This window comes from Malaclemys terrapin, chromosome 3, assembly GCF_027887155.1.
Source record: "Malaclemys terrapin pileata isolate rMalTer1 chromosome 3, rMalTer1.hap1, whole genome shotgun sequence".
NCBI lineage: Eukaryota > Metazoa > Chordata > Testudines > Emydidae > Malaclemys > Malaclemys terrapin.
In genome coordinates, this window is record NC_071507.1 from 143,960,738 (window position 1) to 143,975,420 (window position 14,683).

At 44.7% G+C, this 14,683-nt stretch overlaps 1 protein-coding gene across 4 annotated transcripts in view; it reads left to right on the top strand.

The window, feature by feature from the left end:
- Positions 1-1,750: 1,750 nt before the first annotated feature.
- The window catches only part of SNAP91 (synaptosome associated protein 91), a 146,946-nt gene continuing 134,013 nt past the window's right edge, over positions 1,751-14,683 (top strand). Inside the window, exons 1-2 of one of the 4 annotated variants that reach the window (XM_054023731.1) lie at positions 1,751-1,822; positions 2,959-3,118. In XM_054023731.1, coding sequence (XP_053879706.1) covers positions 2,989-3,118 — 130 coding nt within the window. In that variant the 5' untranslated portion in view covers positions 1,751-1,822; positions 2,959-2,988. Of the gene's footprint in view, positions 2,168-2,381; positions 2,422-2,958; positions 3,119-14,683 lie in introns of those variants that run through there. The other 3 variants (XM_054023734.1, XM_054023730.1, XM_054023732.1) reach the window with 3 other exon arrangements.

The following is a 14,683-nucleotide window of genomic DNA, read 5'->3' on the forward strand; positions in this document are numbered from 1 at the left end:
GTATATTAATCTGGAGTCCATATTTCTTACTCAGTTCTATAATCAGTGAGTCAAAAATGTTAATAGTGGAATCTCATAGTCACATACATTGACTGAATTAAAATCTCTTTAAAAAGGCTTTTATTTTTTTAAAGCACTACACTACTAAAGTTGTGAGGGAGAAATTTGGAATAATTTGCTCAGTTCCTGTGCTTTATCACAAATCTTAATCTTCAAAATCTGTGGATAACGTGGCATCCATTAGTGCCAAATATAAGATAAAAAGATAACAGGAAGCTGCTCTGGAAAGACCTTTTAATTGCACCTCTAAAAGAGGATCTTCTGTAGTGTAACTGCAATGTTGATAAGTACAAAGTAAGTACACAGTAGAAAAAATAATCCCAACTATACATACAAAATGATGGGGTCTAAATTAGCTGTTATCACTCAAGAAAGAGATCTTGGAGTCATTGTGGATAGTTCTCTGAAAACATCTGCTCAATGTGCATCAGCAATAAAAAAAAAAAAACTAACAATGTTAGGAACCATTAAAGGATAGATAAAAAAAACCAGAAAATATCATAATATCACTGTATAAATCCAAGGTATACCACACCTTGAATAGTGCATGCAGTTCTGTTTGCCTCATCTCAAAAAAGATATATTAGAATCAGAAAAAGTACAAAGGGCTATGAAAATGATTGGGGGATGGAACAGCTTCCATAAAAGGAGAGATTAAAAAGATTGGAACTGTTCATTTTTGAAATGAGATGAAGAAGGGTGGAGATGATAGAAGTCTATAAAATCATGAATAGTATGGAGAAAGTGAATAGGGAAGTGTTATGTACATATTCACATAACACACTAACCAGGGGTTACCTGATGAAAAATAGGCAGCAGGTTTAAAACAAACATAAGGAAGTACTTCATCACACAACACACAGTCAACCCGTGGAACTCATTGCCAGGGGATGTTGTGAAGGCCAAGAGTATAACTGGGTTAAAAAAATTAGATAAGTTCATGGAAGATAGCTAATAGCCATTGATGAACTTAATATGGTCAGGGATGCAACACCATGCAACCCCCCTTTGAGTTCCAGAAGCTGGGACTGGAAAACAAGGGGTGCATCATTCAAAATTGCCCTGTTCTGTTCACTCCCTCTGAAGTATCTGGCACTGCTACTATCGGAAAACAGGATACTGGCTAGATAGACATTAGTCTGATCCAGTATGACAGTACAGTTCTTATGGTAACTGTAGATCAGCTGTAAGGGGCTTAAATTGACAGTCTAAATATCGGCAGTTTAAAAACTCTTGTGTGGGAGGAGGGAGTCAGAGAAACAAATATGACCTGACCATCCTCAAAAGGACCTGGAATTCTAATGTATTTCAATATTAAAAAATTATTTTCAATACTAATTGTTTTGCAAACTGACAATGAAAGGTTCCAAATTGCAAAATACTCCACCCCCATTTAAAAGGCGAGAGAGCCAGAGAGACGATGAAAGAGGCAAACCAGGCAAGGGCAGAGCCGAGGGAAATGAGAGACTATGGTGCAAGAAACAAGGTGAAAAAAACGGAGAGAAAACCACACAGCCGAGGGGAATTGAAGCCGAGCTGCCCTGAGAGCGGGCGGAGGGGCTGTGCCTGCCTGGTAGCTCACCTAGGGGGCGGGGGCCGGCCGGGCGCTGGCGGTGCAAGCTGCTGGGTGTCCCCTTTAAGAGCGCGGCGCGGGGGGCTCTCCCTACGGCACCTAGCGGACGGCACGTCCCGGTTTGTCCGCGCCGGGTCACCTGACTCCGCCGAGCCACAAACCTGAGGAGGGGCCGGGAGGAGCAGGAGGGTGAGCGCGGCGGAGACAGCGAGGGCGGCGCATCGGGCTGGTACATCCATCCATCCATCCCTGCGGCGGCAGCAGCAGTAGTAGTAGCGCCGCGGGATTAGGCTAGAAATAGCGACGGCCCTGGGCTCCGCAGCTCCGGCGTTCTCCCGGCCGTGCGCTGCGGGCAGGCGGGCGGGGCCGCCCAGCACCTGGGGCCGGGAGCCTTGTCCCGACCCACCCCATCCCTGCGCCCCGCGGGCAGCCGGCGGCGGAGGAGGGGGCTCGGCGCCGCGGCGGGAGGAGCGGGTGCCCCCCCGGGAGCGGCAGCGCTGCGGGGAGGAGGAGGAGAGAAGGACGCGGTGACAGGTCTGCTGCTGCCGCCCCAGCGCTACTGCCCGCGGCCGGGTCAGCGCGCTACAGCCGCAGCATCCCTGTTGGGCGCGGGGGGTGCCCTGAGCTGCAGGGGGTCTGGGGGTGGCGGGTGGGCTCGGGCCGCTGCAGGGGCCCGGTGGGACGCATTGGAGAGAAGGAGGATGGGTGTCCCGGCTGGGCCGGGTGGACGCGGGGAGCGGGGCTGGTGTCTATTTTAGATGGGCGGCCTACCCTTGTCTCCCGGAGCGGTAAAGGAGGAGCGGGCTGGGGAGAGGCGCAGGGAGGGCATAACATGGCGCAATGATGTGATAATCTCCCACCAGAGAGACGCGGGGAAGGAGGCGATGGACGCTCCCGTTTGCTGCAGTAGCAGCGGCTCCGCCTGGGTATTTAATTCATTCCCTGGCGCCTCCTGGGCTGGCAGGAGCCGGGGGGGGGGGCAGATTCCCCAGTTCAGTGGGGCTGGCGGCGGAGAGGAAGGTGGGTTCCGCTCGGCAGCAGCTGTTCGCCGCGATGGTGTGGAGCTAGGGGCGCAGGTTAGAGGCGGGGTGGGGAGGGGACGGATGCGCTGTGTGTGTGCTGGCTTTTCTTCTGCAGTGTCTAAAATACCCCGTCTTGCCCTGGGCAGCTTCTCGTGACGGCTCTTGTAACGCTTACACAACGGGGTTGGGGAGGAAGGATTGTCCCCCCTGGAAAGGGCCTGGCTGCTGGAAGGACGGGGTCTCCCTCGCTCAGTCATTAAACCCGGAACATCCCCTTCCTCCCCTGTGTTTCCCCGCTTGCAGAAGAGGCAGCAGCACTAACATTAGTCGAAGATGTCGGGTCAGACGCTGACAGATCGCATCGCAGCTGCTCAGTACAGCGTTACAGGATCAGCTGTAGCCAGAGCCGTCTGCAAAGCAACCACACATGAAGTGATGGGGCCCAAGAAAAAACACCTGGACTGTAAGCATCTCTTTATATAAGCATTACATGCTTGGGGCTAAGAAGGCAGCCTACGTGGCCCTTAAACTCTCTGACAACAGTACTTGCTATTATCAACCCTTTAAGTCATAAGGCTTATGAGAAATCCTGAAGGGGGATGGGTTGTATTATTGCATATCTTCTGTGCTCCCGTAATATTGTTCCCTCAGCCATTTTCTCTCCTTTTGACCTCTGTCTGTTCCAGAAAAGCAATTTACTGTGTATATTAAAGACTAGAGCCTGTGAAAGATGGGTCCGGTACCCCACACTACCTATCACTTTAGTCATGTTTAGGTTAGCTTTTGACATGGATACTGAATATGGGGCTAGAGTATTGATGTATGTGGCCATAACACAAAGGTGGACTCAAAGGTGATCATGTTAAGTCAAGATGCTCCTTGAATAAGGGAGTCTAAGGCTCTTGTGTTGAGGGACCCAATTGCCTGAGGAAAGCAACTGCCTCATCTGCATATCTGATGGTGGCTCCCACAGTGTTTTGGGGGGAAAGACTGGTGGCTTTGCTATTGCACATATTAGAGACTTAGTCTGTCCTGGACATATAGAAATTATTTAGTATGAAACCAAGACTAGTGAATGAGGTCACTGAAAAACAATAACATCTCTGTAATATTCTGCTTGTTTTGGCAATCTCATGTCAGTTCTCTCTGATCCAGTGTGGTTTCACTTCTGACTTTGAGAGAGAGGTGGGCATAATTTAATCATGTGGTGTTGAGCCAGGTTTTGCTTAGAAACTGTAGATAGATTTGTGGAAAAATTGGAAAGAGTCCAGCGGAGGGCAACAAAAATGATTAGGGGTCTGGAGCACATGACTTATGAGGAGAGCTGAGGGAACTGGGATTGTTTAGTCTCCAGAAGAGAAGAATGAGGGGGGATTTGATAGCAGCCTTCAACTACCTGAAGGGTGGGTTCCAAAGAGGATGAAGCTTGGCTGTTCTCAGTGGTGGCAAATGACAGAACAAGGAGCAATGGTCTCAAGTTGCAGTGGGGGAGATCCAGGTTGGATATTAGGAAACACTATTTCACTAGGAGGGTGGGGAAGCACTGGAATGCATTACCTAGGGAGGTGGTGGAGTCTCCTTCCTTGGAGGTTTTTAAGACCCAGCTTGACAAAGCCCTGGCTGGGATGATTTACTTGGGAACTGGTCCTGCTTTGAGCAGGGGGTTGGACTAGATGACCTCTTGAGGTCCCTTCCATGATATTCTATGATTTGGACAGAAAAGTGTGTTTGTATCCCAATGTCTTGGTGTGTGTGTGTGTGTGTGTGTGTTTAAATGCATCCTAAAAATGAGCGCTTTTTTTAGTTTTGGGAACTGCAACTAAACAGTAAAACATCTTGCTAATCGGTATCTGGAAATATTGGCTCATAATGGTCTCCGTATATTAATGCTAACATTAGTCCAGTTTTGTTTAAACACTTTGCAATAGAATTATATTAGGAAGGAAGAATAACTTCTGATTGTATTTCACCTTCTAGTGCTTATTTCAGATATTTTTTTGTACCTATAATCACTGTGAAAACCTTATACTTGGAATCGATTCATGCAGCAGATAGTCCTTTTCCAGGTCTACTTGAGCACATAAGGATAGAAGACTCCTAATTTATTCTACGTGTTACAGTGCTGCTTAAGTTGTGTTGCCTTTTATCAGAGTACTTATTTGTTTAAAAAAATCATAACTGACAATGATTGTCGCATAGTGGGTTTAGACAAGCATTAGTACATGTTGCAGCTAGGTATGTAAATACAAGTAAACTATCTTGGTTAGTGACATAAAGCATCACACTTTCGCACAACTGAGAGCCAGCTGTGAGCCATATCTAGGCCATTTGACTGTATGTGGTTCACATAACCTACTCTGATTCAACAGAATCCGAGAGTTAATTTGTCTTAAGTTTCTTGCCTTCATGATTAGAAGGTTAACATCACATACATGAAGCAGGTGTAAACTGATGCAGTGCTATCTTGAGTCTACACAACTCCCAGAAGCTTTGTTTTAAGCCTGAACTCTTTGCTTTCCCCCTGGACCCTATTAATATTGGTAGATTACTAACTGTAAATCCTACTGATGTTTAAATATCAGTATTAACTATTTAACTGCTGATTTCTTTAGCAGATGGGATGGGGAAAAGACTGAATCCCACAGCTGGAATGGTGGGGGGAGGGGGAGATTGGGCATTCCTGCCCGGAGGGGAAATACAATGGGAAGAGATTCAGAAAAAGAATAGAGAAATAGAAGAGGAAGTGGAAGAACAGAAAAAGCATTGGTCCTAAAGGTGAACATGTTCTCGGTGAATGAGAAAGTGACAAAGAACTTAAGTAATAAGTAAACTTCTAGTTGCTGCATAAAGGCATTATTCTACCTCTAATCTTTTAGCAATGGGAGTATGACATGTCAGTGAGTTTTGGTCTGATCCTTAGTAGTATGTAGTTCTGAATTCATACCCTAATACACTGACCATAATTGATTGATTCCATTTTCCCCCTCAACAGAATTGACACCCCATATCTATGGTGAGTTCTAGGGTTTGTATTTAACTTCAATTTAAATTTTGCTCTGTGCCAAAACTGAACTTAACATGGGTTTTAAACAACTCTGTTCAGTTGTGAACAAGAATAGAATTGGATCACTCTTTCATATTGTTGGCTCTGAAGAGCTAACAGGAGTAAAATGTAGAAAATAGATATAGATATAATTTATTGTTCCTAAAGCAGATATGACTAAATAGTACAAGGAGCAGATAAATCAATATTAAGGTGCCTTGTGTAGTTATTCTAATGATATAATTGTACCTAAAGATAACGTTTGTATATTTAGAGTGAGGAATAACAAAGTCAAAATTTCAGATTAAGCATGAAGGGAAACGGCGGTGTGGTGGGTGTTTTGTTTTAATGTTGGAGTGTGTTAGGTGTATGGAATAGACGACATTCAAAGAATCAAGTAACCAATTGAATATTCATGTGGAAAAGGTATTTCAAATGGTGGTAGGTGGAGCAATACTTCCTGTTTGTAGAGAGATTAAAGGGTTGGAGGAGAGACATGAGGTGAGTGGACCAAGTAGAGGAGAATTCTATAAACTAGGAAAGACTTCTACATGTTGAAGTAAAAAGAAGGGTGGAAAGTGGGCTGGGGGCAGGGTCATGGAGGGAATGGTAATGTGATATGGAATATTTTATTTCTAGGTCACTGGTTTGAACATAGCCCAGCCTACTGTCAGTAGTAACAATTTTCAGTGCAGTTGTTCTGTAGGTAATTTATTTTGTGGTGGTGTTTTCAGGGTTCTCACATCCAGTACTGTCGGTCTACCTAGTACCTCGCCAGGGTGCTATGTTATGTAATCATTTTAAAGTGGTGGCGGAAGCAAGTGGGGGGGGGGGATTTTTTTTTTATTTGTCCGTGGTAATGCAAAGCTGCGGTGCTAAGGCTGTGTTTATGTTGTGTATGGATTTTTAGACTCTTGTAGTTAGAGAAGTGCAAATCTTTAGGGTAGATATGCTTCCCTGATGCAAGTCACGGCTTACAGTTCTACAGCACACTAACATCAGAGTTTCTAAACTGAAGAGCCCATTGTCAAATATTTGTTCTTACATACTTAGACTGTAATCAAGTCACCCCTAAATCTTCTCTTTAAGCTAAATAGATTTAACTCCTTGAGTCTGTCATGTACATGGTTTTAATCCTTTAATCATTCTCCTGGCTCTTGTCTATACCATCTCCATTTTTATCAACATTTTTCTTGAATTATGGACATCTGAACTGGACTCAGTATTCCAACAGTGGTTGAACCAGTGCCAAATAGACGTAAAGTAATTTCTCTGCTTCTACTCAAGATTCCCCTGTTTATGCATGGCAGGATCACATTAGCCCTTGGGGGCCACAGCATTACATTGGGAGCTCATGTTCATCTGATTATCACAACACCCCAATCTTTTTCAGAGTCACTGTTTCCCAAGATATATAATGGGGGGGGGGGAATTCTGACGCTTAGACACTTGGAATTTAAGGGGGCCACAGATGAGTTCCACTATTTAATATAATTATATAGGTCTCAACAAACATTGGACAATTGTAGAAACAACTTTTGGGCATTGTTGCATAAATTCCTCAGAATACCTCTTGTGGGCTTCTGTTTTTGTTGGGAAGGAGAAAGGGACTTCTAGAATGGCAAAATAGGCTGATGCACACAATTGTATTTGGTAATGCCCAGAAACCCCAAATAGGATTGTGGCTCCATTATGCCAAATGCTGTACAAACATGATCCATGCTTCAGAGTTCATGCTAATTTTAAGACCAGATACATTTTCTACTGGAGGATGACAAAGGTAGTAGTGATAGAGGCACATGGTTATATGGTGATGCGCAACTCGATGGTTCAGAATAATCTAATTCATAGCAAAATGGCAAATTCAAATAGACCTCAGGGTAGAAAGGGTCTGGAGGAGAGATTTCAAGGAGTAGATTACCAATGGCTTAATGAACTTGTTCATGAAGAACATTCCATGCTTGAGGGGTGACCTAGAGGCAAGTGGGAGGTCTCTGTGGAAGAAGGACAAATAAGTTATTGAGCTTGGTATTGCAGCTGAAGAAGTGACAGGGAGCAATGCACTAAATTTTATGAGCAGGTATATAGGGAAAGCCTTAAACATAAGAACAAGAAACTTTATTGTGATGCAATAAAGATGTGATGCCAGCATGATGATCAGCTGCATTTTGAGTAGACTCAAGCGGTGAAGTGGATATGTGGGGGGGAACTGGAGAGGAGGAGGCTGCAGTAGTCAAGATGGGAGTCTGGCTGAAAATCCTGGCTGTATGGTCTAGAAGATCAGATCTTAAAATGTCAAGACTTGATCGGTGTCTGAAAGTATGTGGCAAACGAGAGGGGAGAATCAAATGATACCAGTTACAGCCTTGAATGTCAGGGAGAACGGTAACAATGTCAACTGGGATAGTGACTTTGGAGGGAAGATGAGGATTTCAGTTTTAGCCATGTTGACTTTAAGTTTGTTGGAGATCTGAAAAATCTCACTGAGAATGGGTTAGATGGAGGAGACCAGCAAGGAGCTGAAAGTCATTTGTGTAAAGATGGTACTTTAAAGCCATGTGAGTAGATGAAATCCTCATGGGGAAAGGTATAAAGGGAAAAGAGCAGTGAAGCCTGGAGTCCTGTAGAGGTGAAAAGCAGAGTCCAACAATCTGCTGAAAGAATGACCAAAAGATGGAGTTGCTCTTTTTGACTTGTTGCTCTCCCTTAGCTCAATTGACCTAAGCAGTTGAGTGGAAGTGCTCTGTACCTAGAGCAAATGAAATCTTGCCTCTCTTGGAGAGCAAGTTCTAAATGTATGTGATACAAGTCACCCTTTCCAGTTTCTGGAAATAAACTGGTTAGTTTGAAAGCACCTTGGCGAAATCTGCCTAGCTCAGTGGTTCTCAACCTATTTACCATTGTAGACCGCAATGTGTTATGTCCAATACTACCTCTGTGGCCGTGAGGATGTAATGTGGGCCACAGCTCTGTGCTGATTCGGCCACAAGTTAAGAACCACTAGCTAAAGTTGTGAGGACTGAGTTAAGTCTGGAAAGTTAGTGGAATGTCAAGGCTAACGACTAAATTTGCTGTCTTGTGTGGAAGTGGCTCTTCTGTAACTGTGTAAGACTATATATTACACACAGGCAAATTTTATTGTAATCTGTTTCTTAGATTTAATACTTACACTAATATTTTTAAATGTCTTGTGATGGGGCAGATTGGCCCTGCACTGGTACCAAGGGGGTTAACCCTTTCCTCCTAGCAGAGAAAGCCATGCCCCTGAGGCTCTGCTGGGCATGCTCCAACCTGAAGTCAGGTATAAAAGCCTGCAGAGATACTCAGTCAGGGCTGGCTGCTGAGGAGGAAGGATGCTCGGTAGAGGCTCCAGCCTTTATAAGGGCTGAAGAGCCAGAAACCTGGACCAGAGGCCTGCAGCTATTGGAACCCCAGGGAGTGTCTGGTGCTGAGGAACCTGGAGACACCGATGCCATATGGACTGCTGCTGCTGGAGAACTGGTAGGAAGTGACCCAGGGAAGGTAGGGGAGTGGTACCTCCCACCATGCTGAGGTCAGCATGTTTCAGGAGGATTTCCGGCTGACCCAGTGGCAGACTGCTCCACCACTGGCAGCGCCCTGGGTCAGGGCCTGGTGGAGTTGGGTGGGCCCAGGCCCCCCCTACCAGGGGCCGCCGTCCCTTGCGACGGCCCCCAGTTACCTGATCCCCTGTTTTGCCTCCAAAGGGGGTAGTGTAGACTCTGGCCGCTAGGCCGCACATCTCACTAAGGGAGGGGGAATTAGGTGGACTCTGGACATTGGGCCACACTGCCCTATGGGCACATTCAGTGGACTCTGGCTATTAGGCTGCATTACCCCATTTGGGGAGAGGCAGTATATGGATCCTGGCCATTGGACCACACTGAGCTGACTACCAGGGGAGGAGTAAAAACAGACATAGGCGTAGAGAGGTGGGGTTACCTCTCGCGCCCCTCCCCCCAACTTAAGGGGTCGATGAGGTACAAAATTTTCCACATGTCTATATTTTAAGTATAGCTTATAAATAAAGGTTGTAAAAGACAATAAGTAGTTCAGTTTAATCCGTGTCTCGGTTACAAGTAAGGGAAGAGTTTTGGAGTCAACCATAGTTCGCACTTGCATAGCATTTTTGTTCACTTACCACTGCTCTATAGATGGCCTACTATTGTTTAGTAGTGGGGTGGCCCCAACCCTGAAATATTCATGCACCTACTAGCCAAAACGTGATATGAAATAGATTACCATGCTGATAAGTACTGGCTTGTCTAAACATGAGGTTATTCAGGAATAGCTATTGTTCTTTTAATCTACATTGTCTTGCAAGTGTAGATGAGCCCATAGACTTTGATGCAGGGGAAGGTACTGTGACTGCCTATCTGCTTATGGGCTCTAGCTTTAGAAGTCTAATATATATCTGAAACAAGAAGACACCCAGTCTCCTTCTGTAAGATTGCTTCTATGGCTGCTGGAAAAACTGAAGTTCTTCTCCATGAGTTGCTGCCTTATAAGGCAAAGGGGTTGTTTTTCCCATCATGGTTTTAAATTCACAAGTCTAGTCTTCTAAATTCTGCCCCTTCACCAAAACCAAAAATATCCTTTCGCAGCCTCTTCAAGTGTCTCTGCTAGTACTCACTGCTTCCTCTGGTAGGAGTAGTAGGAGACCTGTTAGGGCTATCTTCCTGCAGACTAAGGAAGACAACACTTCATTGACTTGCCTTCTGGTTCATGTTTGGAAGACTATTTTCACAGCCACAAGGACTAGAATTTCTATAAAATGAGATTGATATCAGTGGCTTTAACTCCTGTACCTATTACCAAGGAAACTTTTTTTACAACCTTTGTTGGTGAATGGGTTTTTCATACTCTTCTACATAAGATGTGGAAGTAGTATATTCAGGTCATCTTGGCATACAAATGATCTGAACTGGGAAGGAAGAAGGGTATCAGAGATGGAGGTCAACTGCCACATAGTGTTATGTTTTTCTTCTTTGTCATAGCTGCGATGAGTTCTAATTCTCCCAGTCTCTCCCTACCACATGTCCTTTTGTCTGTATACAGACCAATAGCACTATTGCATGTGAGTAGCCTGGTAACATGGTTCCATTGGTAACCCATCAGAATGTTGTGTAGAGAGTAGTGCTCCATAGTAGTCTTATATACAGGGTTGGGTTTTTTCTTTTGGCTGTTCCTGCGTGAGCAGTATCAAAATGAGATGAGAAGCCTTCTGTCTTCCCTGCTGGAGTTTTAGTCAGTCTTGTATATACAAGTCTTGGATTTGCTAGGGGACCTGCAAGCTACTGCGTGAGAGAAGACTATGTTCCTCATAGGTGGTGGAAGCTGGGGCAAAACTTTGAGTATTTTGATAGTGGAGACTAACTCCTCTTTCCAGGAGGATGGCAGGATGCCAAACTATTTAAAACAAAGCTTTGGTTATGCGTTAGTCAGAAAGCCATAACTTGATATGGAACTTAACTGCTGAGTCTCAAGAATCCTTATTTAAAAGATGAGTGAAGGTAATGACAGACCAACTTAATGATCTAGTGACTTACTGCACCCATCTCAATCTTTTTTTGTTTTGTTCTGAGACGGCTACAAACTCTGCTGAGCACTTGTCCTCCTTCCTGCTGGTTTGAGGTTTCCTTGGGGGGAAGGGATCTCAGGGTCTTCCCCTCTCTGCCCCACAGCCAGCCCTGCTTCCCCCCGGGAGTCCCTGGAGAGGGAGTTGTCAGCCCAGAGTAGGCAGGAGCACATGGACTGGGCACTCCTGACCTAGTGATGGCACAGGCTCTCCTGGTACAGCAGAGAGCTACAGCAGCTATTGTGGGGAGGCTCACTTCAGCACTTCCAGTCCTTGGATGCTGCTGCCAGCAGTAGGGACCAGCCTCTCCACAGCAACTCTGTGCATCCTGAACTGTGTACGGCTTCCCCATTTTACCTAAATGAGTTCTTGGGCCTGCCTCTCCTTCCTGTTGACTTGAGGCTTCCCACAACACAAAGAGGAACTGCTGCGGGTTCCAGCAGGAGGTAGATTGGGACCTGGAGGCTGGCTGTGCTCCCTCCAGAGCACCTGCCTCCCTCACCCTGCTTCTTACCCCCTCTTCCCTTTTGTCCTTGGTGCAGAGAAAAGCTGCTGTGGGTTCTGGCAGGTCGTGGGGCAGGGTGCCAACACACTCCTAGCCATATGAGAGAGATGGTAGATAACAGATTGCTGCATGGCCACCTGTGCATGCAGCTTAAAGGGAAGGGTGCTAGCTTGTTTGCTTACCTCAAGGACACAGGTGGACAAAGGTCAAGTGTAAAATAACATTGCTTTTGCCTTTCCTGTTTAAGTATATCCTTAATATATTGACATGTGTAAATAATTAATAACGTTCTAAATATTTGGTTTGAATATGGTCCATTAACAAGTCAATTAACTAGTTCCACAGAAAGTAAACAAAACTCCGTCAAACAAAGGCTTTATACTGTTCTGAGGCTAGCAATCATGGGCTCTTTGGGAACAATAGGGAAGCAAATAAGTTGAGGTTATTCCACTGAGAATGCCCTGCCAGCAGCATCCAAGTATTGAAATTTGGAGACTGTTCAAATATCTCTCTGCAGTATAGATACAGTGGATTGCAAGGTGTTGTGGATACCTCCTAGATTCTACATATGTGGCTGCTCGGTGACTCTGCATTCCTTTCTTTGAAAGATATCTTGGGAGCTGCGTTTTCACGAGATTCCTCATGGGGTCAAACGGGGTTCCATTGCTTCTCCTGCTCATCCTGTATATTGGGGCACTAGGGAGAGTGAGGCATTAAGGTCCTAGTAACCTCAGCATGCTGATGAAACTGGGCTTGTTTTCCTTTTCCAGGAGGTCCAGGTGATATATAGTTGTCTTTTTTCCTAGTGCTTGGCCCAGAACTAGTTTGGTTTTCCTGTTGAGGGAAAAACAGGAGTGATGCTGGCTGGCAGGAGGAAGTAACTAATGGAATTGATGGACATTGGGACTACTCCTTATATTAATGGACTAAATCGACCTCATGCCAGACTAGATTGCCATCATAGTTCTTTTAGATTCCAGGTAGCAGCAGTTGTTAGCTGTCTTTTTCTATTTAAAAAGAGATTGTTCTGATTTCTTGGTGCAAAACTTGCTCACCAACCTCCAGGAAGCATACCTCACTTTGGCCTATATTTAAAGGCTATGAGGGAGTTTTGATGAGTGCAAGGAACCTGCTTAGTGGAATAGGTCAGCATTAGCTAGTTATATCTCCCATCTACGAAGCATTTCCTTCTGATTTTGGGTGCATTGGAAGGTGAAGGCAACTGTCTGAGGGACATACAATAACCAAGCATGCTGCTTTTGTGTCCTCCCAATGCTTCTGATTTCTCTGCTGAGTGGGTGGCTTTGGGCATATCTCTATTCCTGATGTTTTCTGGCTTCTTGGATGAGGCTCAGAAATGGGTGGAAAAACTTGCTTTGAAAGGGAAGATATCTTCAGTGTAAATACATGATATTCTTAAATAAAGGACTCCATATCCATTGGAAGATCTGAGACTCACTCCTCCTGGATGCAGAGAAAATAACAATATAGCATTCATTTTCATGTTAAACCCTTCACTTGATGGTTTTACCTCCTCCTCCTTGAAAGGTACCTCCACCTTTTTGACAGAAGGTGGAGGGGGAGAGAAGCACTTTTTGGGCCACTGAAACATCCACTGCCCAGCCTCAGATCTGTGGTATTGCCAGAGAGTCTTGCAACAGCATACACTTGTTTGACTTCTCTCCTTTTGGGGAACATCTCGTACCTTAATTTTTTGTAATAGGAGGTTGAATTAGCATTTTATTCACTTTGTATATGCAAAGCAGTTCCATTCATGCGATCTCTTAATTCCCTCTTTCCCCCTGTTTCTTTTCAGGGATTCCTTGCATAAGGCACCGAGGAGAGCTGAGGTAGATTCCTGGTTAAGGGTGGGGGTAACAGAAGAGAAGTTTCTGGTTTATGACACTGTCTCATAAATGTAGAGGGAGCATCAGTCCCACTGTGGAGTTTTGGAAACTAAAATGGCATGAGGAACTGAAAATTCAAATCCCACATGTTAGCTGTCATTCCTATTCTTACCACTTAATTCAGGTTTGGAACTCTATATTTTTTTTATGCCTATTTTCAAATTTCATTTGCAGAAACTTATCAAAAGTATCTACTTTCTTATGTAGGCAACAGTCAGGACCAGAAAACTTCTTTCCCAGGGCTTTTCTATTGCACAAAAAGTATCTGTACTCAAGTGTTTTGGCAGTGGCTGGTGGTTACCTCAGTGTCAAGGCATGTAGGTGTACATGTATCTAAACTGGATGGTTCAAGCTCCCATACTGAGAGAGCTGGAGGAATCTGACTTGTTCTGTTTTATTTCCCATGATAGAAGGAAACCTAGTCATCACTTTAGGAGGCACCATCAACCTTCAAGAGTAGCCCCATATGTTACTCTGCAGTTCTTTAGTCTGCTGGGTTGCTCCGGGGTTTGATTGTCTCACTGAATTGGGTGAGATCAACTGGGGAATGTGAAATTGCTGGTGATATAGTGGCATTAGTATGCTGATGATATCCCACTCTAAATTTTTTTCATCAGACCCAGACAATGTGGTTGCTTAACTTTTCCTAATGTCTGGCCAATACTGGGCTTGGATGAGGGCTTGATGGCTGAAGCTAAACCAGGTGAAGACATGGAAGATGCTGGCAATTGTTAGATTGCCAAGTCTTGCTTGCTGAGGCAGTATCAGTCCCTATATTGAGGGGCTACACCTCCTTGTTTTGAAAACCTGCAAACTCATGGTCCTAATGGATCTTCAACAACAAATTAGCTTGATCACTATTTTACAGCATGTTTATTATTGTGGTATGAGTACATTACAACAACTAAAGTTACACTTCCTGCTTGGATTTTTGTTAGTTTTTCCATTTGAGTTTTGCATCTTGTTTTGAAGATGGT